This window comes from Symsagittifera roscoffensis, chromosome 1, assembly GCF_963678635.1.
Source record: "Symsagittifera roscoffensis chromosome 1, txSymRosc1.1, whole genome shotgun sequence".
Lineage (NCBI taxonomy): Eukaryota > Metazoa > Xenacoelomorpha > Acoela > Convolutidae > Symsagittifera > Symsagittifera roscoffensis.
In genome coordinates this window covers 66299292-66313087 of record NC_087062.1, presented here as the reverse complement: position 1 = coordinate 66313087, position 13796 = coordinate 66299292, and the positions used below count along the sequence as shown (strand labels likewise).

Here is a 13796-nt window from a genome sequence, read left to right as displayed (position 1 = left end):
TATCTTTTGAATGATATAAAAAAAATTCCATCAAAAATTGCTAGTTAAAAAATCGAAATTTGTCTGAAGAAAAAAAAAACCCACCCCGATCACAAATATTCCGTTACTTTCGTATCGAAAGTCGGAACAATGAAACTATTTATTCAAAATTGTTTCTATAAAAGTACAATAGAATTGAAAATTGTACATTTTCCTGTAGATGATCGATTTTTATTCATTTTGTCACTGCGGAAATATAGTTATTTCAGAATTATCAGAATTTAGAATTAGCTACTGATGCGTAAGCGGAGATTTAATCCGACTTGGAAACCATTTTAGTATGAACTGAGGCATGCTATTGTATTCGAGAATTTCGGCATGCTATTGTATTCGAATGTATTCGAGAATTTTTTTTTCCAAATTTTATCACTTTGTGCTGTAAATAGCGATGGCGTTTGGAAACAAAAAAATCTCAATTTTTTTGTTTTTTTTTTTGAAAATTTTTCAAATTTTGCAAGACGAACACTGTAGAATAACAAAAAACTTAGAAAATTCAGAGCTTTGCACTGATACGAGCAGTTTTATTTTGACTAGTAGCGTTTTTTTCAGCAAGACCTTGTTTGTAAAACTTCGAGTGTGTGGTGATTCTTTGAAATTGAAATTTCAAGAGTCTAAGAGTAACATATTTTGCTGAGCAATTCATAACTTATTCAAATATTATGGAGAATCAATCCGGGACGAGTGCGTGTTCATGTCACAAACTAATTTATGAAGTCCAATTTTGAGTTTATAAATAGTTTTGGGTGGGAAAAAATACATTTTTGCTTAAATTAATTTGTATCACACATCATTTTACAAGATTCTCCGAACCAGACAAATCGAGTGAAACAGTCATTAGTTTGGATTATATAATGCTTAATAAGAAAACTTAAAGGTATTAATTATTCAAATGGGCACCTATTTTGTACAATAAATGATTGAAATCAAAGTTGGATAAGCAAACATAATCGTTTTTAGCTGGTCATGCTCTGCTCCCACAAAAACAAAGCACAAGCTGCCCGGGTTGAGCTCATAATGAAAATTAGCGATAAAAAAGTAAAAGCAAATTTGAACGTCATTTAAAAGCTACTAGAATGAGTTCAAATTTCCTAATTTTTAGCGCTGATTTTCTATGGAATCATTACTGAAATATCGCAGGTTTAGCTATGCAAAAACTTTTGATTTATACATGAATCAGCGCTGAAAAATAGCGATCACTGAGATACTACAGAAAAAGCGATAATTAGTGGCGGGATTTCATCCTGGTTATACAAAAATATTGGTTATACTACCTTTTGAAAAGCCTGTTATTCCATTTACTATGAAACTCAAATAAAAAAAATATATATTGCTTGATTAGTTGAATTAAGCCCACTTTGCTGATTTCTGCAAGTTGCTGCCCTCAGATAAAAACGTTTTGATTATTTTTCACCAAGAACCCAACAGATCTATCTTGCAGCTCACGTTCAGTTCTTTCATCCCGAATGTTTGAATGGATGTATAAATATGGACTCAACGGCAGCTGCAAGCAGGATCTGACCTGTAGAGCTAATGCTTCAGGCAAAGAAACTGCAAACACTTGCTTGCAAAGAATATATTTTGGATCAGCTGTTCATTTAATCTCATATAGTTTGAGTAGGTGAAACAAGGCTTTTTCAAAAATTACGTTTTAAATTCAAAATTAAAGACATAAGTATTAGCAATCAAAAAGTAATTAAGAGTTTCATTTTGAATCTACAAAAAAAAACATTTTGGACAGGATATTTTGGATGTTATTGTGTGAGAACAATTTATGATTTAACGATTTTAATTTTTAAACTAATTCTAATTTCATGGAAAATAACTGAATACATTAAATTTTCATTGTCAGTCTCTTCAAAAGTGAAAAAATATATATTATAAGCTATTCAAAATGGAATATAGTCTTAGTTTTTATCTAATCGAAACAATCCAACTTTATAGTTAGTTATAATGGCTTATAAAAAATCGTTTTTTTTGCAAATTTTTCTGAAAAATTGTTAACTTTATGCAAGATATCTTATATCTATACTATATTTAAATGCGAGAGACAGATATCTCCCATGTTTAAGCATAATAATTTTGCATGCTTAACGAAAGAATTTTTTCATGTTTAAGCTATAGAATATATTGCAATGCTTAAGAGAATTTTTCAATTAATTTTTCGCAAGGTCGTTAATTTTTCAGTATTTTTTCTCGAGGCAAAATTAAGTCTGTATACCTGCTTTTTTAAATTAATTTGCTTATGTCTCTCTATCCGTCGCCTAATTTTTTAACTTTCATCTATTATCTATCTATCTATTATGTATTTAATTGCGGGCTTCACTATCTCGCCATGTTTCAGCTTTTTCAACGTATAATTTTTGCATGTTTAACAAAAGAATTTTTCAACGTTTAGGCATTGTAACATTTAAGCATCGTAACGTTTCAGCATCGTAACGTTTAAGCATCGTAACGTTTAAGAATTTTTTAACGTTTAAGCATCGTATGTTGCAATGTTTAAGGTTTTTTCGATTTTCCAGTTTAAATTCAGTTTTTATTTCATCAAGTTTGAAATTAGCAACCCAATAGTAGATTATTGTCTGAGTTTTCCCAGGTTTTGCGATTCTGGCCTCCATATATGAATAGCCAAATCCTTTTAGTTTACGAGATAGGCAATTTTCGAGATTTTTCAAAAGTTTCTAGAAAACTTAATTTTAAAAAGTTTCTCAATTTTTGAAACTCTCAACCTGTAGTTGGGTGCTGTCAGGGTACTATCAGGGGTTGCGAATCTTGCCTCCAGTTCTCACTTCTCAAATCCTTGTAGTTTTCGAGATATGATGGTTTATATGATTTTTTCAAAAAAATTTCAAAAAATTAGATTTTAAAAAATTCCAAAACGAAGATCTCAGTCCTGTTAATGGATATTGTGAGGGTACTCTCAGGGGTTGCGAATCTTGCCTCTGATTATGACTGCTCAAATACCTGTAGTTTTCGAGATATGACGTTTTTTATGATTTTATCCGAAATTTTCAAAAAACTTGAATTTTAAAAAATTCCAAAACTTTAAAGATCTCAATCCTGTTATTGGAAACTGTGAGGGTACTCTCAGGGGGTTGCAAATCTTGACTCTGAGTATCGCTGCTCAAATTCTTGTAGTTTTTGAAATCTGACGTTTTTTTAGGATTTTTTTTCAAAATTTTTCAGAATATTTAATTATAAAAAATTTCGCAAAACTTGAAATTATTATCTCTGTAGTGAGGCTCTGTCAGGGTACTCTCTGGAGTTGCGAATTTTGCCTCCAAATAGGACCGTTCAAAATTGTGCAGTTTTCCAGATATGACGTTTTTTGTGACTTTTTCAAAAAAATTTGAAATTCCTAACCTGTAGTTGGGGGGCTGTCAGAGCAATCTCAGGGATTGTAAAATTCGGCCTCCATTTAAGAACGCCCAAATCATTTTTGTTAAAGAGATACGACGATTTGTGTGATTTTTTTGGAAATTTTCAGAAAACTCAAAATACAAAATAATTCGTTAAAGTGAATTTCCCAACCCTGTAGTTGTCTGCTTTCAAAGTTTGCGAATATTGCCATCAAAAAAGACTGCTCAAATATTGGTTGATTTCGAGATTAGAAAACTTAAGGTGAAGTTTCTCAAAATTTGAACTTCCCAACGTTGTAGCTGGGTACTGTAAGAGTACTCTCAGGAGTTATAAATCTTGCGTCCAAAAGTGACTGCTCAAGTGCTTTCAGTTTCCCAGTTGTGACAATTCTTAATTCATTTTAAATTTTTCGAAGAACTTATATAAAATTTCACAAAACTTTATGGTTCTTCGAAATTTGTTTAAAAAACGTGAATAAAAAACGTTGCAACATTTTTAATTACGAAACCTGTAATTGGGTGCTGTCAGAGTACACTCAAAGAATAGTTTTTTTGAGTTGTTGAAAATTCGAAGCACCGGAGGTGCGGTACACGCTAGTATTAAATGAAAGTCGGAATGCACTATGAGCGCAATGATTAACTGAACGCAACGTTTTAATTTTGTTGAGTGCAAAACTTCAGAAAATTTTCTAAGATCGTTTAATTTGCGTTTAAGAGAATGCCAAGATTGTTCTAGAACTCAAAGTTTCATCGCTTCAAAAGCTTGCTTGAAAACTTTAACTTTCTTGCGAAGCAATCCAAGCTATGAAAAAAACTTCGCAATATTTTAAAGTGCTTCATCGATCCAATTGCTTGTTTAAATAACTTACTCTTTTTGCTTAGCAATTCAAGCTATGAAAACAACTTCGAAACATTTCAGAAGTTTCATTTCTTTAATAGCATGCATAGAAAAACTTCAGCTTTTCGCGACCAAATTAGTTTTTTGAAATTGTTCAAATCTTCATCGCTTCAATAGTTTGCTTTAATAACTTTTTGCAAAGCAACTTCGAATCACAAATTCCAAATCCTCAGTAATTTCCTTGCTGTAGAAATTTTCTTTGCTGTAAAATTTAATCTCTTTGCGAACTGACTCGTTCTTTAAAATGGCTTAACGTATTTCGAAATGCCATTGCTTCAATAAACATTTAGTCTAATCGCGAACCAATTCGCCTCGTGAATTGACTTAAAATTTATCAAAACTTCATCACTTGAACAGCTTGCTCTTAAGAACTTAAGTTTTCCCCTAACTAATTCGCTCTATGAAATTTTATCAATGATTGCAAAGTTTCATGACTTGAATATTTTGCAACTAAAAACTTGAACTTTCTTTGCATTACTTCGCTCCTTGAAATAACGCTAATTATTTCAAAGTGCAATCGCTAGATTGGTTTGCCTACAGGACTTAAATTCATCGAGTTCTTCCATAAAAAGATTTGCTTCGCGAAAAATTAAATTCTAAGGCAAACCAATCAAGCGTTTGCACTTTGAAATACTAAGTGTCGATGTTTCATTGCTTCAATAGCTGGCTTAGAGAAACTCTTTTCTTAGCGGGCCGATTCCCTCTATAAATTAATTGGAAATAATTGAAGGTTTTATCGCTTAGTAAGTTTGCATGGAAAGACGAAACCTTTTCATGTACTGCTTGGCTGTCTGATGTTACGGAATAGTTGAAAGTTCTATTTTTTGAAGAGCTTCCTAAGAAAAACCTAAAAAATTTGCGAACTGATTCCTTTTATGAAAAGACCTGACATATTTCAAAGATTTAGCCATTAATTAGTTTGCCCAGTAAATTTTGCGAACTGAATCACGCAATGATTTTTTCAATTTTTTTAAACCGATTCACGCAATGAAATAAATTCACAGTGTTTGTAGATCATTGCTTTAGTTGCTCGCTGAAAAAATCATCAATGTTTTTGAATCGATTCACGGTATAATCTTTAAACTTCCAAGTTTCATAGTTTCCTTTAATCAACTGAATGGCTTGCTCAGAAAATATTTGAAAATTGGTTCAAGCTGAAATATTTTGAAATAGTTCAAAGCTGGCTTGACTGAATAGCTTGCCTCAATCAACTTTGAAATTGAACTTCAATAAATTTTGCAAACCGATTTACAGTATGGACTAACTCAAGTTATTCAAACTTCTTTGCTTGAAATAGCTTGCTGCTTGCTCAATACAAACAACTTGCTACGAGTCGATTGGTTAATTGAGACGGGCTTGCTGGTTTTAAAAAAACCGTTGCTTCAACAGCTGCTTGATAAGCGTTAATCCAGATAAAACGAGATTCTCATAAGTTTTTAGTTTACCTTGACATCCAAATTAAAGCTCTTGCCATACCTCTAGCATAAGATACCCACCCAACCCCTCCCCCACCAATCGGAGAAGGGGAATGGTGAACTCTCGAATGGGTAGAGGAATGTAAGACTCGCATTTTATATAAAAATGATTAGGTTTAAGATTCGAGCAGGCCGTGAGTGTTGTAGAAACTGCTAATAATTTTGGAGAAAAAAATACAGATTATAATTCACTATGGTAATTTATAATGGGTTTTAAATAGTTTATAATCTACTTTTTATATTGTATTGGATTTGTGTTTCTATGAGAAAAAACGACAAAATAATCGAATTTATGATTTAAATTTGCAACAATAATAGATTATAAGAACAACATTTTAGACAAAATTTTCTATTATAATCGATTCTGATCCAGGAAAATCCGGTGCGAGTACAAAGTTTTTTGGAACAACCCAAAAAAAATTAATTAAAACAGTTTTGATGATTTTGGATGGATTTTAGCTAGCAAAATTAGTCGAAATTGATTTAAATCTTTTTTAAGACATCGATCACAAGTTCTTCCGACAGCTCAATATAAACAAAAAATTTGTTTTAGTTTCTTTTTCAGTTCTGAGTATGTACCTGGTTAATCGAATTAATGATTGATTTAAAAATGATTTAAATCGATCATAATCTTGTTTTGTCAGAGCTGATAAAGTCTGGAATGGTTTTGTAAATAGGCCCAAATTGATTCAATTCATCTTTTTATCATTTTATAGCTTTATTTTTGAAGCGTTTACAGCCAATTTTAATCAATTTCAGCATATTCAAATCGAATAGAATCAATATATTCAAATTTTATTCAACGTTTTTTGTCCGACTTTTGAAGCAAAAGTATCGGAAAATTTGTTGTATCGGAAAAGTAGCGGAAAAAGTATCGGAGGTATTGTTGTCTTGAGTCTAAATTTGAAAATATCTTTCACCTGCAATCCTTTTTGTAAAATTATGGGGTTTTAAAAATGTTTGCCAATTTGGGACAATTAACACGCAATATATTTCGCGTTATTAACTACATTTAATTTTTTCATGATATTACTGCCTTATGGACCTTAAAAGGCAGTCGGAAAATTCAGGGCTTCGTTTTGATACAAACCGTCTGGTTTGTCCGACTTTTATAACGAAAGTAGCGGAATATTTGTGCTCGCTGTAATTTTTGTCTTCAGACAAACTTCGATTTTTTAACTAGCCATTTTTGACGGAATTTTTTTTAATCATTCAAAAGTTATTGTTGTTCTGAGCCTAAAATTGAAAAAATATTTCACCTGCGACCTTTTTTGTAAAATTTAGGGGGTTTAAAGATTGGCCATTTTGGCCGATTTAGGACAACTGACGCGCGATATATTTCGCGTTCTTAACGCGTAAGCGGAGGTTTAATCCGTCTCAGAAATCGTTCCAAATTGGTCGAAGTAAGCTTATTTGCCCTAATTGATTTGTTAATAGGAGCAAATTTCAAAATTTTGTACTTTATAAGGCGTGTGGGTTGATGATTTTCACAAAAAATCTCAAATAAAAAAATTCGTTTTATTTTATTGCGTTGAATTTTTTCATGTTATTACTGCTCCCTAGACCTTAAAAGGCAGTCGAAACATTCAGGGCTTCGCCCTGATACAATCAGTCTTGTTTATACTTTATAAACAATTTATACACCGATTTTTCTACTTATAGGGGCATAACTAAAGGTATAACTTTTAGCAAAATAGGGTCATAACTATAGGTATAGGCACAAAAACCATTTGTTGCTGGCAATTTCAATACAGCTGACAATCCGATCTTAAAGTGATATCGTGATGACAGTCAAAAACTGTAAATGTAATTGACCTAACCTGGTTAATAATTATTGTAAAAAGTTTTTAGTGACACCAATGCAATGAAATGCAAGCCTTTGAGTCTATGTAATTTATAAAAGGGACCTCACCATTTTCTTGGGAGATCTCAATTGTAACCTCAAAATAAGTCATTGGAAACTATTGCTCAAGCTTTCAAAACTGTCGGCAATTCCAATAACCTGTAACTAAGCTGACATAAATCCTCGTTGTCATTTTTTGTAGACATTTCTCACCATTTGAAAGGTGTTTTTTTGGAAGATAATTAATTCTTCAGCTTATAATATTAATTAGTACAGCTTCCTAAAAAAATTTAGATTGCTACAAAACAAGATCATTTCGTTGTGCAAATGCTATGCTTCTTTTTGTTTCCGTTTCTTTTTTGAATTAATTATGCTGAAGTACATTTCGGCCAGTTTCCTCTGTTCGTAGTTCTAATGGTTTTCAATTTTCGAGAACTGAAGAACTGTCGGCTTGCGTGAAATTGCACCCACCACCCGGCTCTTTGAACACTAATTTTACAAATTTTACAATTTAACTCTGGTGTTTTAGGTGGTTGCTGCACGTACCAAGTAAACATGTACATGGAACAAGGGCAAAAAAACGGACTGTCACCTAGAGAATACGCGGAAAAAACTCTCCAATTCAGCGACTACGGAGAAAAAAATCTGGCTTATGTCAAGGTAAATCAGTTTTTAAGCTAGCGTTTTTTCACTTAAATAGTCTGTATTGGCGCCAAAAGTTCGTTCGGCTGAAAGGAACGGTCAGCTGATAACTTATGTCAATATATAGATTTTTCAAACAAGAGTGAAATTCCTAGCTCTGCTCACATTCTTGATTTTATACTAGAAGTTTAAGATCCCGCCTAATGGCATTGCGATTTCAAAAATCTTAGCCTGTAAAGGGTTTTGTAGACACCGAAGTCTAGAAAAATCGTATTTTTGTCGCTATGGTCTGGAAATTATTCAAGAATGTCTCTACAAAAGACGCAAGCCAAAGAGAAGAGTCTGCAATGAGTGCTACCCGCACTGACAAACTTGAGACTGAAATCGATTTAAATTGATTTTTATTTACTCATAATACTGAATAAAAACCGATTTACGATAACCCATTTAGATGCTTAAATCGACTTAGCATGGATTAAATGGATCGTTAAGCTACTTTTTTGTATTAAATGAATCGATTTTAAATCTATTCAAATACATTTTTTTAAGGTCTCTGGTACATTATCTGCATAAAATCGATCGCAGTCCATTTCTCGTCAGTACGGGTACAAATGTTTAATAATAAAAACATAATAACTAAAACATAATAACCGCACCATTTATGAATAAGAAATTTCTAATGACGTTTTATAGACAATATGAATAAGAGTTTGAATATGATTGATTTGAACCCTACTTTAATGATTTTTCTTACAAGCGACAAAATCCATTTTATGCAGTTTATCTTGAATTATAAACCTATTTTTTTCTCTTTTCTAGTTTAAAAGTTATTTTTTCCAAGATACGTTGTGATATCTAGTTTTCTAATTTTTTTCTTCATAATTTTTTCCGTTAGTTTTTATATACTTTTTGTATTTTTTAGTTGTTTCTCAACTTTCTTTACTTTGTATTTAAACCCCATTCATGCATACAGCTCCTTAGAAATCCGAACCGAAAACGCATGCATCCATTCCGCCTGTTTTTCCAATGTAGAAGTATCGTTCTAGTTTAATGACCGAGCTGGATTAAAAAAACATAGTTAAACGTCAATGAAATATATCAACCAGAACAAGGCCTCCGCAATTTTTTTAGGATTGATAGGCTAAAAATATTAGCATGTCTAAAGCAAGGTACCAGAATTAGGCTTGAATGCTTTTTTTTTAATTCAAGATAATAATGAAAATACTTTTGAAATCATTTTTTACGCATAGATTATATTAAATCGGTGAAAATATAATCTCAAAATTAAAATATCTTTTCTAAGCAAACAAGATTCGAACGTAAATTGGGTAAGCTTGAAAAAAAATAGGATGCGCAACGGTAGTAAAAGTGTGCAACATATCATTCTGAAAAAAAAAAACTTTTCGAGGAAAACATTTTTTTTTCGATGACTTTTTAATTAATTATAAGTGCTGATTAATTCAAACTCATTATTTTTGTAATTAAACCATCATTAGTATTATTCTTTTTTTAAACCATTTTATCTTTGATCTTGACTAGTAGTTGCTCTTAACTTAGCCTACGCGAAAATTTAGAATAACTCGATTGGTAAATTTCGAATAGATTCAATTTTTATTCTTTTTTCTCAATTATTTTTGTTCATGACGCACATGTTTTTCGATCGCGAAAAATGGAACACGTAATAAAGAATTCGGAAATTGATTCATTTCGTAAATCAGTTCGCAAAAATACCTAGCAACCTATTCAAGCGTTATAAGTTTGAAGTAACTTAAAAGTATTTAATTGAGCAAATTATTTCATTCAGCAAATCAATTCGCGAAAAACTTATAACTTTTCTAACAAGCATTACAAATAATTTTTCTATAAAGTTCAAAAATAATTCATTAAAGAATCGGCTCGCAAAAAAGAAGAATTGTTCAAACAACATATGAGGTGACGATCTTAAAATTTTTTTGTAAAGTAGATTGCTTTGCAGAAATTTCAAGTTATTCAAGCATGCTATTGCAGCAATGAAGTTTGGATTAATTAGGGTTCTTTTATTGGGCAAATCAGTTTTCAAAAGCTAAGAGTTGATCAAGAAAGCTAAGGAAACAAAATCGCTTTGCGAAATATTAAGTTTTTCTTAGCTAGCTATTTGAGTCATGACACATTTCAAGCTGTTTCGGGAGAAAATTGAATCGCAAACAGTTTTTCCTTACAGTACGACTTTCTAAACAAGCTATTCATGCAATGAAACTAGGAAACTTTTCCAGTTCATTTAAGAAGCAAATCGAATCGCAAAAACTAGGTTTATTTATACAAAACGATTCATGCGATGAGACTTTGAAAATTTTTCTGTTGTTTCATGGAGCGAACCGAATCGCAAAAAATTAAGTTTTTCTATTCGAACTATTCATGCAAAGAAACCTTGGAAAAATATCAGTTATTTAATGGAGCGAATCAAAATGTAGCAAATTTAAGTTTTTCTATTGCAAATTATTCACGCAGGAAAACCTTGATTTTTTTTCAGTTGTGTCATCGAGCGAATCGAATTGCAAAAACTTGATGTTTTTCTAATACACACCAATCTTGCTAGGAATACTTGAAATTTTTCCGTTTGTTTCTCGGAGCAACTTAATTTTATCTATACAACATTTTCATGCATCGAAATCTTTTCTGTCGTTTCATGGAAATGATCGAATTTAAAAAAATTTAAGTTTTTATTTACAAGCTATTCATGCGATGAAATTGTGAAAAAATATTATTTGTTTCATGGAGCGAATCAAATTGCGAAAAAATATATTTTTTTTTTCAATAAACCAGTCTTGCAAGGAAACTTTGAATTTTTCCGGTTGAGTCATAAAGCAAACCGAATCGCTCAAAAAAAATCAGGTTTTTTCTGAGCAAGCTATCCGAGCCATCACACATTTCAAATTGTTTCAAACAGTTCTTCTTTACATTAAAATTTTATATACAAGCTATTCATGCGATGAAACAGTGAAAAAATACTATTTGTTTCATGGAGCGTATCGAATTGCAAAAAGAAATACGTTTTTTCAACAAACCTTTCTTGCAATTTTGAATTTTTCCGGTTGTTTCAAAGAGCAAATCGAATCGCAAAAAAATAAGCTTTTCTATACAAGCTTATCATGATCTGAAACCTTGAATTATCATCAATTACTTCATGGAGCGAATGGAAACGTAACCAACTTACGTTTTTTTTTCGAGGTCAGTCATTCTTGTAACGAAATGTTGAGTTTTTTTACAGTTGTTTCAAGAAGCAAATCGAATCGCAAAAAAAAATTAGCATAGCATGAATGGCATCTACATCATCTGCAGCGTAAAACATTGCGCCCACTGCGCATTCTGACTTTCAAAAACTCATTAAAAACATCAGACTCTGCCCAGGTTCGAGCCCTCTTATTTCGTTGCCGGTCTCCTTCCCTGCCCCTACGCTACAGATTCATGATACCTCGAAGCTTAGGTACTATTTGTAGAATAACAGTCTTTGTTAATATCCTTAGCATTGGCTATACTTGATAGCTGGTTAATGATCAAAATGAACACATTTTGTTTGAACAATATTTGCGTCGCAAAGCTATTTGCAACTTAGGTTGGGAAAAAAAGAGAGTTCATTCGATCACACAAGCTTCGCTTGGGTAAACAGTCAGAATTGAGAGTGGGGTTTGCTAGTATTCGATTATACTCTGACAACCCCTATTTAGTTTCAGAATTTGAGAAAAAAATAAACCTAGGTTTTCTGTAAATTTTTTGAAAAATCACAAAAAAAGTCATGTCTCGAAAACTAAGAGCATTTCATCCGTCTCATTTGGACGCAAAAATTAGATCTTAAAACTTCTGAGATTACCCTTACAGTACCTAACTACAAGATTAGGAAATTCAAATCTTTAGAATTTTTTAAAATCGAAGTTTTCTGAAAAATTTAAATGAAATCATAAAACACGTCTAATCTCAACAACTACAAAAATCTGAGCAGTCATAATTGGAGGAAAAATTTGCAATCTTTGAGATTATTATCACAGCGCCCAACTACAGGATTGGGAATTTCAAATTTTGTAAACTTTTTTTTAAATTGAGTTTTCTGAAAAAATCTCAAAAATTGTCTTATGTCGTACACTGAACTGGAGACCAAAATCGCAAAATCTAGGGACTTTCTGACCGCATGCATGCTACTTTTGTGCTGCTAACTTTAACTCGGTGGAACAAACACTAGATGGAAGAAAAAAACTCCTAAGCATTACAATATACGATATATCGTAACCACGCATAGATACCTTATGCCCTTAACTGTAGCAAAAAAAACGCTTAAGCATGGTAAGATACGTGTCACGTGCATTTATATATAGTATACATTAATAGTTAAGCAGTGCTACATGTTAACAAAATTTTTTAAATAGTTTTTACTGAGTAAACACAAACGAAAAAAATGGAAAAAAAATTAGGACAGCTGAAAGTTTTGCCATATATATTTGAAACAAACAGCACAGTACAGTCCAAATTAAAGTTTTTGAAAAAAAATTAGTTTCTGTTCAGTCAAGGTGGAATGATAAACTCTGCGCAAATGTGATCAGTCAAGTTGGGTTCGGATACGGAAGTCTGAAGTTAGTTGGAGGAAAAGGACTCACCAAGAAATTCGTACTGCCCCCTCTTGGCGGAAGCAAGAGTATGTACCTCATTCATGGCGCGACGCTGAAACGAAACTTGTCCTTCTCTTACGTGATGACATTTATCGTTTGCAAAGCGAAACCTGAGTTGTGCCCGGATGATTTTGAAAACGAAATTGCTGAATCAAGTTCGGGACAGAGAGTTATTCAAATGAATAAACGAGGTCAATGAAGTAAAGAGTTTAAATATGCGCACTATTCTAGACTACCAAAATCAACATAGAAGATATCATAGAAGACCGGCTGCTTGCATTAGCATGACACAATGACTGTTCGCACTGCACTTTAAAGTGCCTGAAAAAATTTTAATTAAAACATTTTATTAGAAACTTAAAAAAGTTTGTTTTATTTCATTTTTTTTGAACAATTTCCCTCAGAGCTGGATTAAAAAGGGGATGTTCTGGCGTCAAAAGATATTCATGTGATGAAACTGAAAAGTTTCCCGTTGTTTCATGGAACGAATCGAATCGCAACAAAATTATTTTTTCTATACAAGCTATTCATGCCATGAAACTGTGAAATATTAGTGCTATACAAGCTATTCATTTGATGAAACTGTGAAATATTAGTGGTTTTGTCATGGTATCGCACCGCAAAAAATTTACAAATTTATAAGCAAACCATTAATGCAAGGAATCTTTGATGTTTTTCCGGATGTTTCATAGAGCAACTCGAATAAAAAAATATATATATTAAATTTTTCTATACAAGTTTTTCGCATGCGACGAAACTTTGACAAATCATCGGACTTAATGGAGGAAATAAAAATTGCGAAGATATTAGGAGACTGTTTGCATCAGCCTGAAAAAAAAATTGATTAAAACATTTTGTTCGAAACATAGAAGAAAAAGTTTTTTTTTTCAGTTTTTAATGACTTCC

The 13796-nt window shown here is 32.0% G+C and overlaps 2 protein-coding genes across 2 annotated transcripts in view; both read left to right on the top strand.

Annotated features, from left to right (window-relative positions):
- Positions 1–13796, top strand: part of LOC134848029 (uncharacterized) — a 498722-nt gene that overhangs the window by 114120 nt on the left and 370806 nt on the right. The gene's annotated exons all lie outside the window — the stretch shown is intronic.
- Positions 8141–13205, top strand: LOC134856914 (uncharacterized; the record flags this gene model as incomplete). The annotated part of the gene is given in 2 exon segments (XM_063873206.1): positions 8141–8271; positions 12787–13205. Coding segments are annotated over 2 exon segments (434 nt in total), but the record flags the coding sequence as incomplete, so codon positions are not given.